Source organism: Schistocerca nitens, chromosome 4, assembly GCF_023898315.1.
Source record: "Schistocerca nitens isolate TAMUIC-IGC-003100 chromosome 4, iqSchNite1.1, whole genome shotgun sequence".
In the NCBI taxonomy this organism is placed as follows: Eukaryota; Metazoa; Arthropoda; class Insecta; order Orthoptera; family Acrididae; genus Schistocerca; species Schistocerca nitens.
This window is the reverse complement of record NC_064617.1, coordinates 980,160,654-980,178,551: the sequence shown is the minus strand read 5'-3', so window position 1 is coordinate 980,178,551 and position 17,898 is coordinate 980,160,654. Positions and strand designations below refer to the sequence as shown.

General features: G+C 39.2%; 1 protein-coding gene across 2 annotated transcripts in view; it reads left to right on the top strand.

Annotated features, from left to right (window-relative positions):
* Positions 1-11,337, top strand: part of LOC126253688 (regulation of nuclear pre-mRNA domain-containing protein 1B) — a 66,371-nt gene extending 55,034 nt beyond the window's left edge. The window contains exons 5-7 of one of the 2 annotated variants that reach the window (XM_049955215.1): positions 2,103-2,278; positions 10,315-10,450; positions 11,169-11,337. In XM_049955215.1, the coding sequence (XP_049811172.1) occupies positions 2,103-2,278; positions 10,315-10,407 (269 nt within the window). In that variant the 3' untranslated portion in view covers positions 10,408-10,450; positions 11,169-11,337. The remainder of the gene's footprint in view (positions 1-2,102; positions 2,279-10,314; positions 10,451-11,168) is intronic. The other variant, XM_049955214.1, reaches the window with a different exon arrangement.
* The last annotated feature ends 6,561 nt before the right edge of the window (positions 11,338-17,898 follow it).

The following is a 17,898-nucleotide window of genomic DNA, read 5'->3' as shown; positions in this document are numbered from 1 at the left end:
AGGAGAGAATAGAAATCTACATGAAGAAGAATACCTGAAAAGAAGTGGGTTTTGTTAATGTAGGGGAGCTCAAAGCAATAACACCTTTATACCACCACCACCACCACCACCACCACCCTTCAACATCCACTGCTGGGTAAAGGTTTGCTTCTGATGTCTCTATAGATTCTTCGGCAATATCTTTGTTGTGACTGCTTGTTTCTTATTTCATATGCACACTTTCCATTGTGATGTTATTTTATGTCTTTTAACATTTTTTGATCTATCTCCCATCTGTTCATCTGGTTATATGCCCCCACCCTCCTTCGTGTCACTTTTATGACTCACAATTATATCTGTCATTCCAATATGCTCTCTGATTCATTTGTTTGTTTTCCTGTGTGTCTAGTTATTTCCACCATTCACCTCTCCATAGCTTGCCTGGCAGCCTTTTAGTTTTATCCAACTTTCTGTTTAAAGTATCATCTGCATATTCCTTCCATTAATGAGCAAGAGTAATTGTTGGAACTTATACTAAATACTTCTTGAAGTTAATTATTAGGTTAAAGTTTTTTCTTCTGTGGCCTGGATTGATGGGTGTTCCCAGCCCAGCAACTGCAGGTCACCAACTCGTAACTCTGTGGTATACCAGTATCATGTCATTCAGCATGCAGAATTCTCTAACCTAAAAATCTTTTGTGAACATACCACACACTTTCTGCTACTTGAGCAGTTGCTTCCAAAGTGTAGTACATGCCTGACGTATTGTGGGGGATAGCACAGATCAAGAAATCTGCACCAGTGATTGTAGCCACTGGTTTCAGCCTTCCTGTAGGCTCCAGACAAGGAAGTCACAATTCTGGGAATGATACTACAAATCATAAGCTGTGTTCACACCATGCGAGTGATGCTATCACCACTTCAATAAGTTGCTGAAAGGAATTAAAGGTGGTCTCCGAGGCATCAGACATTGTAGGTGCCGACATGAGCCATGATTTGCAGCCAGCTGTACCATGAGGATTCAATAGCCGCTGGGAGAGACTCCTCCACATATCAGATGAGACCATCTGATCCCCAAGTTACCATACTGAGTGTCCACTGGACTATCAGCCAGACCCAGCTGCTATTATTCTAATGGGCTCAGTCTTCAACCAGATGTTGGCGTCCCTAATAATGAGAAACCTCCTGGATGCTCACAAAAAAATTATAAATTTGTGTAGTTGTCTGATCTTATAGTCTAAAGCAGTGAGGCACCTTTCCTTGCTCTGTGGGCTTCAGTAATCATGGAGCCAACAAAATCAGGCATATATATAAGTAATGCTCCATTTGTGTGATGACTATAGAGCAAGTGGAGGTCAATGATGATAATTGCTCAACATTGTGCCTGTTCATGTAGAAATTTTTGATTGGCTGTTCGATTCTGCTTGCTGCAAAAGCATTAGGTTGCTGCTTGGATATATGTACTGTGAAATGATACCGTGAACCAGGATGTTGTCTCCACTTCAACTTTTTAATGATTGTTAAATCTTTCACTGCACACCAGCCAAAATACTTTTCCACTATTTAATAAAATCATTTACAAAATGAAATTTCAGTCCAGTACCACATGTTTACATGTTGCTTTATAACTGTACACTTAATGAATGCCTCTAACTACTTGGTGTACAATTACAGTAATATACCAAAGGTTCACAAACAAAGATATGCATACAGTATTGATATAATCCAAAGTTTCTTCCAAAGAGCTACAGATACATTCAACATTTCATTACCAAAAGCATCTTTACCAGTTGTGTCCCTTTGAATGATAACAGGAAACAATAAGTATTATCCTAATGGTGTATTAGGAAAGTAATTACTTCAGTATTTGTTTTATTTTGTTGTACCATACTTCACAAAAAAAAGTGGTGTGCTGAGCAGTTCCTTTATAAGTTGGACAGATTCTGCTATGCAGTACTAAAATCTATCCTACAGAAGTAACACTCATAAAATACACAAATGAGTATGGACAAAGTGCTACAACTGCTGATTTCTGTTCTGTGATTGATAGCTGGTTCACTATGATGTGCTTTTAACATAATGTTATTGATTTTGTAATAGTTTTTTCCCTTTTTTTTCAACAGATAAAGCAACAGCGGAGAAACTAGCAGTACAAGTCAATGAAGCTGTACAGTTACTACTAGAATATAACAGTCGCCTTGCAGCTGAAATGGAAGACCGGAAGAAAGTTTCCTCAATGTTGAGAGATTTTATTCAGGCTCAGAGAGAACTCTATGCACAAGCTGAACAGAGGTTAGAGGTAAGGAACAGTGTAATAAATAACCCTCTTCTTCTCACAGATCTCCTGTACCTCCCACTCCTTTTCTTTGTAACCCTCACATGGCCTTTTCTTCTAAAAGCACAACCCTATTTCATTCCTTCTCTTTTCTGTCCTCTTTTTGCCATATCCCCCCCCACACAGAGTGTTGTATTATGGCTGGACGGGCTATGTGAATCTGATATGCAGATTGTAGCAGTTAAATGTGTACTGCATTAGTGGTGGCTTCAGGAAAGGCACCTTGTGAAAATTCTGTTTTTAACATATTGTGACCAATCAAAGCTATAAACTGTTTCATTGATATAAAATATCTGCCTAAATATTATATGTATTTAACACTTACATGTCATGTATTGATAGCCTAAATTTTGATAATACATGGAAAATACAAAATAAACAAAATGAAATTACTTACATAAACTTTTAACTTTACTTCCTTTTCCGTTTACTATGTAACCCAGTCGCCTATGGCAACTGTTTTTTATAATAATGATAATAATAATAATAATAATACTAGTAATAATAATAATAAAAAGAATAGGCCTCTGGTATGTTCTGCCAGTCGTAAAAGGCGACGAAAAGAACAAACCACTAATAGGGCTAACCCCCCTTTTAATGTGATTACTTGGTTCAGGACAGAACTAAAGAAGCCTCGGACAAGCGCCGTCATGGTCGGGGACGACGCTTGAACCCTATGCCCGCCCACAATGGTAACGACACTGCTAGCCAACTGGAAAATGATTTAAATCCAAATACAGGTGTTTTGCAGGATATGCTTCCTGCAACCACCCTAGAAGGAAAACAAAGACAGAGGATGAGATGGTCAGATGAAGTTAATCGACACCTCATGTTCTTTATTACCAAGCAACAAACCTAGGAACCAACACAACTGGATACAGATCACAAGTATACACAACATTTATTATCAGATACCCAGAATTAAAATTTTTAACAGAACAACGACTAGCTGATCAGATCCGTGTAATAATCAAAAATAACAGGATACCCCAGTCAGAATTAGAAAACATCAAACAACAAGTACAACAAATACTAGAACAAAATAATGTGCAATCAGAAGAAGAAGAAAATACAGTAATGGACTCAAACATCCCAGAGCAAACAAACAAAGAACAACACACATCAATTAAACAATCAGAGGAAAACGACATCTTAAGACAGCCACCAGAACAAGCACAAATAGAACACGAAGTGACACACATGTTAGATATAGAAGAGAAATTTCAGCTGACATATATAGAATACAAAGACACAAATACAGACATTAGACCATTCTTGCATAGACCACCAAATAACCCACAAGTCGAAACAACAATAACAACTATCAACACAATCATACACAACAAAATAAATGAAAATACAACAATGGAAGAGTTACAACTACTGGTTTATGTAGGAGCACTCACTACACTAAATATACACACTAGGCAGAGATCAGAACCAACCAACACACAGAAGAAACCCACAAAACCAGCATGGCAACACAGGCTACAGATCAGAATAGAAAAACTGAGAAAAGACATCGGACAGCTAACACAATTTATAAGAAATGAAATATCAGACAAAAAACGAAAAAGGTTAGGTAAAATCTCACAACAAGAAGCAATAGAGCAATTAGATGAAAAGAAGCAGAAATTACAAGCATTGGCCAAACGACTTAGAAGATACAAAAAAAGTGAAAATAGAAGGAAACAAAGCCAAACATTCAACACAAACCAAAAGAAATTTTACCAGACAATAGATAACACACACCATAAAATAGGCAATCCACCAAACATAACAGACATGGAACACTTCTGGAGCAACATATGGTCAAACCTGGTACAACATAACAGGCATGCACGGTGGATACAAGCAGAAACAGACTCATACAAGATGATACCACAAATGCCTGAAGTGATAATTTTACAAAATGAAGTCACCCGAGCAATTAATTCTACGCACAATTGGAAAGCCCCTGGAAATGATAAAATAGCAAATTTCTGGCTAAAGAAGTTCACCTCAACACATTCACATCTAACTAAATTATTTAACAGTTACATTGCAGACCCATACACATTCCCTGATACACTTACACAGGGAATAACCTATCTGAAACCTAAAGATCAAGCAGACACAGCAAACCCAGCTAAATATCGCCCCATAACATGCCTACCAACAATATACAAAATATTAACCTCAGTCATTACACAGAAATTAATGACACATACAACACAGAACAAAATTATAAATGAAGAACAAAAAAGCTGCTGCAAAGGAGCACGAGGATGTAAAGAGCAACTGATAATAGATACAGAGGTGACATATCAAGCTAAAACTAAACAAAGGTCACTACACTACGCATACATTGATTATCAAAAAGCTTTTGATAGTGTACCCCACTCATGGTTACTACAGATACTGGAAATATACAAAGTAGATCCTAAATTGATACAGTTCCTAAACATAGTTATGAAAAACTGGAAAACCACACTTAATATCCAAACAAACTCTAATAATATCACATCACAGCCAATACAGATTAAGCGTGGAATATACCAAGGAGACTCATTAAGTCCTTTCTGGTTCTGCCTTGCTCTGAACCCACTATCCAACATGCTAAATAATACAAATTATGGATATAATATTACTGGAACATACCCACTAAATCACACATTTGCTATACATGGATGATCTAAAACTACTGGCAGCAACCAATCAACAACTCAACCAATTACTAAAGATAACAGAAGTATTCAGCAATGATATAAATATGGCTTTTGGAACAGACAAATGTAAGAAAAACAGCATAGTCAAGGGAAAACACACTAAACAAGAAGATTACATATTGAATAACCACAGTGACTCCATAGGAGCGATGAAAAAACAGATACGCATAAATATCTAGGATACAGACAAAAAATAGGAATAGATAATACAAATATTAAAGAAGAACTAAAAGAAAAATATAGACAAAGACTAACAAAAATACTGAAAACAGAATTGACAGCAAGAAACAAGACAAAAGCTATAAATACTTATGCTATACCAATATTGACCTACTCATTTGGAGTAGTGAAATGGAGTAACACAGACCTAGAAGCACTCAATACACTTACACGTTCACAATGCCACAAATATAGAATACATCACATACATTCAGCAACAGAAAGATTCACATTAAGCAGAAAGGAAGGAGGAAGGGGACTCATCAACATAAAAATTATGGACAGGTAGACAATTTAACAAAATTCCTTATAGAACGAGCAGAAACCAGCAAAATACACAAAGCAATCACTCATATAAATACATCGGCTACACCACTGCAATTTCATAACCACTTCTACAACCCTTTAGATCACATAACATCAACAGATACGAAGAAAGTAAATTGGAAAAAGAAAACACTACATGGCAAGCACCCGTATCATCTAACATAACCACACATCGATCAAGACGCATCCAACACATGGCTAAGAAAAGGCAATATATACAGTGAGACGGAAGGATTCATGATTGCAATACAGGATCAAACAATAGATACCAGATATTATAGCAAGCATATTATTAAAGATCCCAATACCACAACAGATAAATGCAGACTTTGCAAACAACAAATAGAAACGGTAGATCACATTACAAGTGGATGTACAATACTAGCAAATACAGAATACCCCAGAAGACATGACAATGTAGCAAAAATAATACATCAACAACTTGCCTTACAACATAAACTTATAAAACAACACGTTCCCACATACAAGTATGCATCACAAAATGTACTGAAGAATGATGAATACAAATTATACTGGAACAGAACCATTATAACAGATAAAACAACACCACATAACAAACCTGACATCATACTCACCAATAAAAAGAAGAAATTAACACAACTAATCGAAATATCCATACCCAATACAACAAATATACAGAAGAAAACAGGAGAAAAAATTGAAAAATACATCCAACTGGCTTAGGAAGTCAAGGACATGTGGCATCAGGATAAAGTTGACATTATACCAATTATACTATCAACTACAGGAGTCATACCACACAATATCCACCAGTACATCAATGCAATACAGCTACATCCAAACTTATATATACAATTACAGAAATCCGTAATTATTGATACATGTTCAATTACCTGAAAGTTCCTAAATGTAATGTAATATATATTGTATAGTTAAAAGGAAGTCGCGCTTGATCAAGGTCTGTGTCACTTTCCATTTTTAACCAGACATAACGTCTGAGAAAGGAAAGAAGTAATAATAATAATAATAATAATAATGTTGGTATCATTATCCGGGATGACAGTTTCAGCAATGAAACTTTTAATCTTGATTTTCACAAATATTTGGCTGTTTCTTCTGAATATGTTGGAATTTCCAAAGTTGTGGGTATGATGGGATCTGAGGATGCTTGAACATAAATGCAGATTCTAGCCAAGCCTGTAGTCAGCACTGATGTGTTCGAACGTGAACAGCTCCAATATTGTGTCATACATTGCAGGTGGCAGTCTCGGTCAGAACAGTCTTCAGTGTAGTTGTGATTTCATTATGTCGAAGCTAAGTGAATTAGAATGTGAGCAAATTGTTGCTTCTCACATGTTGGGTGCTTCCGTAATCAAGGGAGCTGAGGTGTTTGATGTTTCAAGAGGCACAGTATTGAAGATTTATACCGCTGACAGGGAAGTGGTAAAATATCACTCGTTAAATCACAACAAGTATGACAGTGTGTGTTTGAGTTATCGTGATAGATGACCGTTGAAGACGATTGTTGTGATAAATAAGAGGACAACAGCTGCAAAAGTCACTACAGAACTGAATGTTGTACTCGCAAGCCCTGTTGGCACTAAAAAAACACAAAGGGAGCTCCTTAAGTAGGGAATTGTAGGGCACGCTGCAATTCCAAAACCACTCATCAGTGACGCAAATGCTTGTAACAGGAAAACATGGTGCTGAAGCCATAACACCTGGACTAGAACAATGGAAGAAAATCATTTGGTTGACTGAGTCTCGTTTCACAGAGTTTATAACTTTTGGCTGAGTTTATGTCCTAAGAGTGAAACATGGTGGGGGTTCAGTGATGATTTGGGCTGCCATTTTGTGGTATTCCATGGGCCCATGGTCACTCCGCAAGGTCTCATTACTGCCAAAGATTATGTGACTATTTCTACTTACCAGATACATCTCATGGTATACAATGTTTTTTCCTCAGTATTGATGCAGTGTTTGAAGATGACAGGGCCTCTGTTAATGCAGCTCACATCATCTGGGACTGGTTTTGTGAGCACAAGGTTGAATGATTGCATTTTCCTTGACCACCCTAGCACCTATTGTTGAGCATTTCTGGTCTGATTTGGAGACGAGGGTGCACGATTGCTATCCACCTCCATCATCGATACCTGATCTGTCACTATTTTGCAGGAAGAATGGAATGAGATTCCCTCTTAAACCCACAGAATCTGTATTCTTCCATTCTGAGATGACTGGAAGCTGTTTTGAATGCCAGCAGGTTTCTCTCTCTCTTTTTTTTTTTTTTTTTAAAACAGATGTGAGAATGTGTCAATATTCCTTCTTGTCTTGCTTCCACACTTCATCTGCTTGCTGTTGTCTCATTGGCAGCATAGAATCAGCAGCTGATGCTCCATTTTCTTCCCATCATACCTCAATGTGAATGCAGTCAACCCTGTTGCACCACTGGCGCCTATCAAGACTTTTCCCATCTCCTGCGGAAATGTATGCTATTGTTGATTATTTGTCGAATTTTAAAGTCGGTGCAATTTGAAGTTTGCTGCCCACTGACCACTTCCCTCCCCTAGCTCTCACTGTCCTCCCTCCAATCATGAAATCATCAAAATAAGTCTACACATGGTTTCAATTGATAGAGCATGATCTATAAATCTAAGGCAACCCCTATATTAACCTATTACACAACATAAAAACATTGACCTTAGTACAGTGGTTGAGTAAGGTGACCGTGCAGGTTTTGAAAACCGCAAGTTCTCTTACAATTGAGTGAATATGGTACAACACTTACATAATTTAGAAGTAAAGGTAACAACTCACAGAGTATTTGAGTCATTGAAAGGAAAAAAAAAAAAGTATGAAAACTTCAGAAGTACACAAAATGTGTCAAGGGATGGAGCAAGGGGGGATTGATAATTGAAAGACAACGCATGGCAGTTTATAAGTAACGGCCTATGTTGCATCTCTGGTTATGTTGGCACTGTTCACCAATGCAGCAACTTCATATTGTGGTCTTCCTGTATTAAACAAAGTTTTCTCTGTGGTGCTGTCCTTTCAACTACTTCTTAGTGACATTCAGTGGCACTCCTAGACCCAACTTGAGCTTGATGGGAACTGAATGCTTCTGCCCTTATAGGCTGAACATTTTAAGCAGTTTGAGCCCTGCTTCATCAGCTCTTGCCCCTTTTGGGGAAAATTAGTGCCTTAAGTGTTGGCTTCTGGTGCAGTGCTTTCTTAGACAGCTTTCAAGTGTTTTCTAGTCAGAGTAGTTACTACTTGCATGATAGTAGCTGGGTGATAGTTGGCAAGTCTGAATTTTTGTGATCTGCTTTAATTTTCCCTTCTGATAGTCTTAATTTTTCTACATGTTGCAAGAGAATGTGAATACTGTTTGTTGGCCTTTCACGGCTGGTGGACTTGACAGTATACTCTCCTTCCCTTATCTGTCACTTCTTTCGAAACATTATTTCTCCCTCTGCTTTACACCTTTTGTCCCTAATAATTGCAACCCTAATTCACTCCTTTCCTGCTCTACCAAGTACAATTTGTGATCTACCAAGTACAATTTGTGATCCCCTCAGCAAGATTTCAGTTTTGTGTTCTGGCTATTTGCTTCATCTGAAAACTGGTATCCTAGATAATGTGATTTGTTGATAATAAAACTCATGGGATGCAGACAAGCAGCAAAATTTTTTTTCTTTTTGCCATGTGTGCAAACCTCCCCCCTACACACACACACACACACACACACACACACACACACACACACACACACACACACACACACTCACTCACACACACACTCACTCACTCACTCACTACCACTATCATTTCCAGCTGCTGAGGTCTTATTGCGGAGAGCAGTGATCTTGATTGGGGTGGATAGTGGGGGCTCAGAAAGCAGCATGTGATGGGGAGAGTGAGGGGTAGCTGGGTAGGGGTAGGGGTAGGGGTAGGGGAATATTATGTAGTGGTGCCTGTGGAAGTGTGCAATTGCATGGTAGAGACAGGATGGTGAACTGCTAGATAATCAGGAAAGCTGTGCTTTAGGACTGGGAAGGGCTATGGAAATTGGGGGGGGGGGGGGGGGGGGGACACATAGAGGCATGTGTGAGGCGGGAGTGGGAGCAGGAGAGGAGGCGTAGAGGATAGAGGCAGGTCTGAGATGAGGACTAGTGAGGGTTGAAGCCAAGAGGATTGTGAGAATAGAGGATATGTTGCAAACAGAGTTCCCACCTTTGCAGTGCACAAAAGTTGAAGGTGGTGGTTGTTGTGATTGTAGTTGTGGTGGGAAGAATCCAGGTGGCACAGTTCTGAAGCAGTCATCTTCCCACTACATGTACACCTACACATACTCCGCAAGCCACCATATGATACGTGATGCAAATAGAGCAAGGAAAAAATGATTGTCTATAGGTCTCTGCTTAGGCCCTAATTCCTCTTACCTTATCTTTGTGGTCCTTATGCGAAATGTACGTTGGTGGCAATAGAGTCGTTCTGCAGTCAACTTCAAATGCTGGTTCTCTAAATTTTCTTAATAGTTTTCCATGAAAAGAATGCTGGCTCTCCTCCAGGTATCCCCCCTGTAGTTCACGAAGCATGTCTGTAAACACTCCTGTTAATCATATCTACCGGTAACAAATCTGGCAGCCCACATCTGAATCGCTTCAATGTCTTTCTTTAATCCAAACTGGTGGGATCCTCAAACATTCGAGCAATATTCCAGAATGGGTTGCACTAGTGTTCTATATGTGGTCTCCTTTACAGATGAACCACACTGTAGTGATAATGAAATGGAGGTCGGCAGACATGTACCGAGGCAAGCTCGTGGCAGTTACACAAAGCCAGTTATGTCAATGATTCTAGGAAACAAGAAAACATGAAGACCGTGATCAAATGTGAGGTGAGTAGATGACCTACTCCAGCCCAGTCACAGGCATTTCCTACCCATCAGAAGTAGGGTCACCTGTGAAAGCAGCCATGTAGTCTACTGACTTAGCTGTCACCATTGTATGGCGGTCTACAGTAGACTGAACAGCTGGCTGCTTACATGAATGACCACGGCCAAAAGTGGCCAAGAGACAGCTGGATGATAGTTGTCAACCATGATGTTCTAACGGTATCTGTAACTTCAGTGGCTGCTTCACAGTCCGTACCACCTCCAGTAGGACCATCCTTAATAAAGCATTGAAGTCTCGAAACTAATATTCGAGTTGATAACTGGTAACTTTTCTTATCTGTGTATACTGAAAAAAGTCCAATGCCTTTGGTGGGAAATTTTTAAATGGTTCCAGTGTCACTGCGGGGGACAAGTGCTGTTTCTGTGAAGAAAAAAGGGGTGATAACTACCACTAGAAATATTTAAGAGTATACCCAGTTTGAAAATAAAGAATCACTGTCAATCTGCAAGACACAATTTTGTTGGTAAAAATACTAATTTAGCAGAAAATTAATAAAAGTTATGGAACAAAATCAAATATTTTTCCTTCACTCACTTCATAAAGTAGAGTATGAGAGCCTTAATAATAAAACTATGGATTTTTTTGAAATAATAAGATGTCATTGATTATTTTACATGTGTTAATAAAATAATCAATATATTTTTCCTTTGTGTTCTCCAGGAATACAAAGAGAAACTACAGAAGGTGTATGTTGTACGTCAGGAGATAAAGTCTCACATTCAGAATCTCCCAGACTTGACTCAACTGCCTGATGTGACAGGAGGGCTGGCCCCTCTACCATCTGCAGGAGATCTTTTTAGTTTGCACTGACTACTTTTTTTTTTTCTTTCAAGAAGACTGCTATGTATATAGATCATGTATATAGAAAATTACCAAATATTGTTATATGCTTTTACATGTGTTCTCTTGAAGCTGCATTTTTCTTTTGTTTTTGTTTTTTTAAAAAATATATATAATAGACACGGAACATAATGCTTGTCAACTATATTGTTTCAAGAGTATGTAGCATTTAATTATCACAGTTTCATGTGTTAGCTGTCTCTTGTGGAGCACTTTGGAACATTACAAAGTAGCTTTGATTGTGAAGCACCAGTTTTTATTTTATTTTTGTTGTTTGTTAAGAAAAACACCTTGCTTGCAATCCAGTTGCCTGTTTGTTCATGCAAGTAGCATGAATATGTTTCGATCATGTAGATAAAAAGCCAGTAACCCTCCCTACTCATGATGATTGTTGTTGTATACTGAAATGTGTTAGTAAATTTATTGTTGACCAATCTGATTTATTGCTGTTATTTCCTAAAAATTAACTCAAGTTCAAATTTTCTTTTATTTATCTTTTCACATGTCTAAAACAAAAGGTCACATTCTTAGTAATGACAGCTGATATTAAATAGAAAAGTAACCCCCCATCCCCAAATCTCTCTCTCTCTCTCTCTCTCTCTCTCTCTCTCTCTCTCTCCCCCCCCCCCTCCCCCCTTCACCTCTTTCATTCTGAGGAGACCATGCAAAAAATGGCTCATTTCTGTGAACTGAACCTGTTATAAGAAGTAAATTGCATGGCTTGACAGATGTTCGCTGTGTTATTCCAACAGCACATTTCAATAACTGTGGCAAGTTATTCTCAACATGGTTTTATATTTATACCCTTTCATCTATCTTTTAATGCTGCACACACTTCCCCAAAGAACTGCAGTAAAATTTCTATCCTTCCATTAAAATGCTTTTATTAGGTATTTAAAACTCACAGCTATACTTTTATCTGCATATTTGGTCATTTATAATATTTCGGGATTAACAGAGAGAATTGTTGCTTTCTTCATGGTTTATTATTCTTCGATAGACAAGTGCTGAATTTACTGCTTGTTTAACAAAATCTTAATAATTCCTAAATTACACAAGCTGTGTGTATATGTGAGTGTGTGTAACATTTAGCTCGCAACATGACAATAACACCAAACACCATTTTTAAATCTGAGTCCTTCTCAGATGCACAAATGTTTACACTGATGAACAATTGTATTTATTGTGGAATCTGTATTAGTTCATGTAAATAAAAAAAAATTTCTGGGTTACGCATTCTTTTTGCTAAACTTTGAGTGCTGTAACATTCAGAATTCTTGCAGCCTGACAAAGCAGAATCAGAATTTTGCTATTCATAATAAATGATGATATGAATTTGCTTTCAAGAAATGCATTATACAGTATTCAGTGATATAGTTTTAATATTTGGAAAGTGCAGTTTGTAAATATTGCAGAATAAAATTTTGTCAATAAAATATTAGGCTCAGTATCCTCAATTTTGTACTTTATTTATTTTTTATGATTATATATATGCAGTAACAACGGATGGCTGTTGCTAAGAGGAGGCTGATTGTGTCATTTAATGGTTCTTAATTCAGTGATGAAAGTGTACACATACTTTTAATTGCTATGATTCATTTTCCCAGAAAAGTTGCACTATATAACAGTCAGTTCACTGAGTTTCTGCCATTTTTAATTTGCCAATAAACTGTGTATGCACTTATTTTCTTTCACTGCTACTTAGAAAGGAAGAGGACAGCTGTGGGGCTATCTGATTAACACTGAAAACTTAATCTATATGCAAAGATGTTAAGAAGAAATAATTATATTGTTTGAAGGAATAGAAACACACAGTGTCTTTACATGATACATTAAGGACAGGATTGCTGCTTCACTCACTCATAACTTTCATAGTTTGCTTACTTTTAAAGCTGTAAACTGTCTTAAAGTTTTAAAGGTCTTGTTTTCCATAGTCTTGTAGTTATATTGAGTATTCATAATCATTATATACAGGGTGTTACAAAAAGGTACAGCCAAACTTTCAGGAAACATTCCTCACACACAAATAAAGAAAAGATGCTATGTGGACATGTGTCCGGAAATGCTTTAAATTTCCATGTTAGAGCTCATTTTAGTTTCGTCAGTATTTGCTGTACTTCCTCGATTCTCATGATCAAATTGTAAATTTCCACAATCCACATGTGTGGGCTGACGATAATCCGCACGCAATTGTGCAATCACGTCATCAACACAGATTTTCTGTGAACATTTGGGCAGACATTGTTGGTGATGTCTTGATGGGGCCCCATGTTCTTCCACCTACGCTCAATGGAGCCTGTGCTGCTAGAACATGTGCCTTTACAACTACGACACGTGGTTCATGCACGATGGAGCTCCTGCACATTTCAGTCGAAGTGTTCGTAAGGTTCTCAACAACAGATTCGGTGACCGATGGATTGGTGGAGGCGGACCAATTCCATGGCCTCCACGCTCTCCTGTCCTCAACCCTCTTGACTTTCATTTATAGGGGCATTTGAAAGCTCTTGTCTACGCAACCCCGGTACCAAATGTAGAGTCTCTTCGTGCTTGTATTGTGGATGGCTGTGATACAATACGTCATTCTCCAGGGCTGCATCAGCGCATCAGGGATTCCATGCGACGGAGGGTGGCTGCATGTATCCACGTTAACGGAGGACATTTTGAACATTTCCTGTAACAAATTGTTTGTAGTCACACTGGTACGTTGTGTTGCTGTGTGTTTCCATTCCGTGATTAATGTGATTTGAAGAGAAGTAATAAAATGAGCTCTAACATGGAAAGTAAGCGTTTCCGGACACATGTCCACATAACATATTTTCTTTCTTTGTGTGTGAGGAATGTTTCCTGAAAGTTTGGCCGTACGTACCTTTTTGTAACACCCTGTATAATGGAGTAACTTTGGTAGTTATTTCACCCAAAATGTCTGATAACTTTCACATGATGCAATAGCTAAAACTTACTCAAAACATTCTGTTAATGCCGTAAGGAGTGTGCAGTGAGTTAAAAAATGCATTGCTGTCAACGATACATCAGTTTTAAATTTTCTTGTTTCTAACAAAATTTTGCTGCACCTCACTTTCTTTTACATACCCACTCCAATTACTTGAATTACACTGTTTGCTTGTAATGTTCTCTTTTATTCCCAAACTATAGATAACTATAGATACAAAACAAAAGTATTCTCTGACAACATAATTTTACCACATGCTTCCAGTTCTTAGATGTAATACTCGCTCACACTGTGTGGAAACTTAAAACTGTATGCCATACTAGTATTTGGGAACATCAGACTACCTTTGTGGATAGTGTGCTACAAACTAGGCCATTTGTGTTTTTCAGGGACCAACTAGAACTTTTACTTACTTTACTCATCTCTTCGTCTCCCTCTACGATTTTTACCCTCTTCCTGTATAAACTGTTTATCGTCCATGTTTTACTTCCAGACGTGGCTACACTCCATACAAATAATTTCTGAAAGGCTTCCTGACACTTAAATCTATACTCGACCTTAACAAATTTCTCTCATTCACAAATGCTTTCCTTGCTGTTGCCAGTCTACATTTCGTATCTTCTCTACTTTGATCATCATCAGTCATTTTGCTGCCCAAATAGCAAAACTCATCTACAACTTTCTCATTTTCTAATCTAATTCCCTCAACATCACCTGATTTAATTAGACTACATTCCATTATCCTCATTTTGCTTTTTTTTTTTAATGTTCATCTTATATCCTCCTTTCAAGACACTGTTCATTCCATTCAACAGCTCTTCCATGTCCTTTGCTGTTTCTGACAGAATTACACCATCAGCGAACTTCAAGGTTTTTATTTCCTCTACCTGGATTTTAATTCCTACTCCGAATTTTTCTTTTGTTTACTTTATTGCTTGCTCAATATACAGATTGAATAACATCGGGGATAGGCTACAACCATGTCTCTTCTCAAGCACTGCTTTCCTTTGTGCCCCTTAACTCTTATAACTGGCATCTGGTTTCTGTACAAATTGTAAATACCCCATTTGCTCCCTGTATTTTCCACCTGCCACCTTCAGAATTTGAAAGGGAGTATTCCAGTCAACATTGTCAAAAGCTCTCTCCAAGTTTACAACTGCCAGAAATGTAAGATAAGTGGTAGTGTAAGTATTGCCTTGCAGGTTCCTACATTTCTACGGAATCCAAACTGATCTTCCCCCAAGGTCGGCATTTTTCGTTTACCTGTAATGACAGATATTATGAACAAACAATTTATATACAATATATGCAGACCATAAGTGTTTCTCTTATAATGGATGTAAAAGCAAATAAAACGTAATTATTTCCCCACTATATCTTTTCTCCATACAGACGAATGGAGTTTTCACATATTGTATGTAAATTGTTTGTTCATAATACCTGTTGTCACCACAAAGTGACCTATTACAGCAGAAGAAAACATAAAACCTTTACCTGCCCCCCCCCCCCCTCTCTCTTTCTCTGACCAGGCAGAACATTATAGCCATCTCATAGCCAGTACGTCCACCTCTGGGACAGATAACAGCAGTGAGGCATTGGCAGGGGTCGCTGGAGGTAGTAAGCACCACATCAGCACACACAACTCACCTTATTCCAGTAAATTCTGGGGAGGGGGACCGATTACCTCTGACAACGTTCAGTCACATCCCAGACGTGTTTGATCGAGTTGGTAGAGCCATCACATCAATTGGGACGTGCCACTGTGTTCCTCGAACCACACCATCACACTCCTGACCTTGTGACGTGGCACATCTTGTTGAAAAATTCCACTGCCATCGGGAAATGTGACTGTTGAGAAGGGGTTAACGTGGGCTGCAACCACTGTATGATACTCTGTCCATGTGAACATTCCCCAGAGGATAATGGAGCTGCTGGCAACTTGTCTCCATCCTGCAGTACAGATGCCGAGGAGCTGCTCCGTGGGAAAACGATGTATTTGTGCCCTCCCATCGGCATTATGAAGAAGATTTCAGGATGCATCAGACCAAGCAAATGCGCCAATGTCCAGTGCCAATGGTCACATGCTCATTTCAGTCATAGTTGCCTGTGTCGTGATGTTAACATTGGCACATGCACGGGTCCTTACGCTGCGGAGGCGAAGTCTGATGTTAGTTCCACCACAGTTGGACACCTGCCATTTTTTACCAGTCTTAGCAGCCTATGACATCTGACATCTGTAATGAGGTGTGGCCGCCAAACTCCACGTCTGGATGTGCCATGTTTTGCCATGTGCTTAAAACACTCACCACAGCACTTCTCGAAACGCTCTTACAGCACGCTCACTGCTATTGCGTGCATTGTGTGTGTGTGTGTGTGTGTGTGTGTGTGTGTGTGTGTGTGTGTGTGTGTGTGTGTGTGTGTGTATATATGACACCCCTGTCCCTCTCCCACCCATGCCTATATATACGAAGGAGATAGTGGGTGTTATGCCACTATTAGCCAAAGGCTAACTAGCGGCTCCTGTGACTTGTGGTGCACTGTGTCGTACGTAGTCCGACTGACCGGTGGCAGCTAGCAGCTGTACAGAGCTGCCGGCACAGAGCTTGACCGCTGCCTGTCAACTCTTGTGGCTCAAAATTGTGACACACCATTGCAGTAAATGAAGCCTATTACCTATGATGGACTGGTGGCACATGTTCTTACCAATCTTGTTCACTATTAGCTAATGTTTTTACTACACTCATGCTCATAAATTAAGGATAATGCTAATATATGGTGAAACAACACTCTGGTGGGTGGTTTGCGGGTTTAAATCACCTCAGGGTACGACCATGCGGTGCATTTGACCGGTCGTGGCATGGTGGTGCTGGCAGCAGTCCACATACGCATACATGCTGCATGTCAGAGTATGGGGCAGCGAGTAAGTGTGCAGACGTTTTCAGATGTGCTAATGATGACTGACTGTTGAAAATGGCTCAAAGAACAGATATTGATATTATGAGGGTAGAATACTAGGGCGACTGGAGGCTGGTCAAACACAGCAGGTCATAGCACAGGCTCTCCGTGTGCCACAGAGTGTGATCTCAAGATTATGGCAACAATTCCAGCAGACAGGAAATGTGTCCAGGCACTACAGTACAGGACGTCCACAGTGTACAACACAAGAAGACCGATATCTCACCATCAGTGCCTGCAGAGAGCCACGGAGTACTGCGGGTAGCCTTGCTTGGGACCTTACCACAGCCACTGGAACAGTTGGCTCCAGACACACAGTCTACAGACGACTGGACAGACATAGTTTATCCCCCCCCCCGGAGACCTGCAAGGTGCATTCCACTGACCCCTGGTCATAAGGGAGAGTCCGTCAAGTCAGGTGTCTAGAACACAATACATGGTCATTGGAGCAGTGGTCTCAGATTATGTTCACGGACGAGTCCAGGTATAGTCTGAACAGTGATTCTCGCCGGGTTTTCATCTGGCGTGAACCAGGAACCAGATACCAACCCCTTAATATCCATGAAAGGGACCTGTATGGAGGTCGTGGTTTGATGATGTGGCGTGGGATTATGATTGGTGCACGTACACTCGTGCATGTCTTTG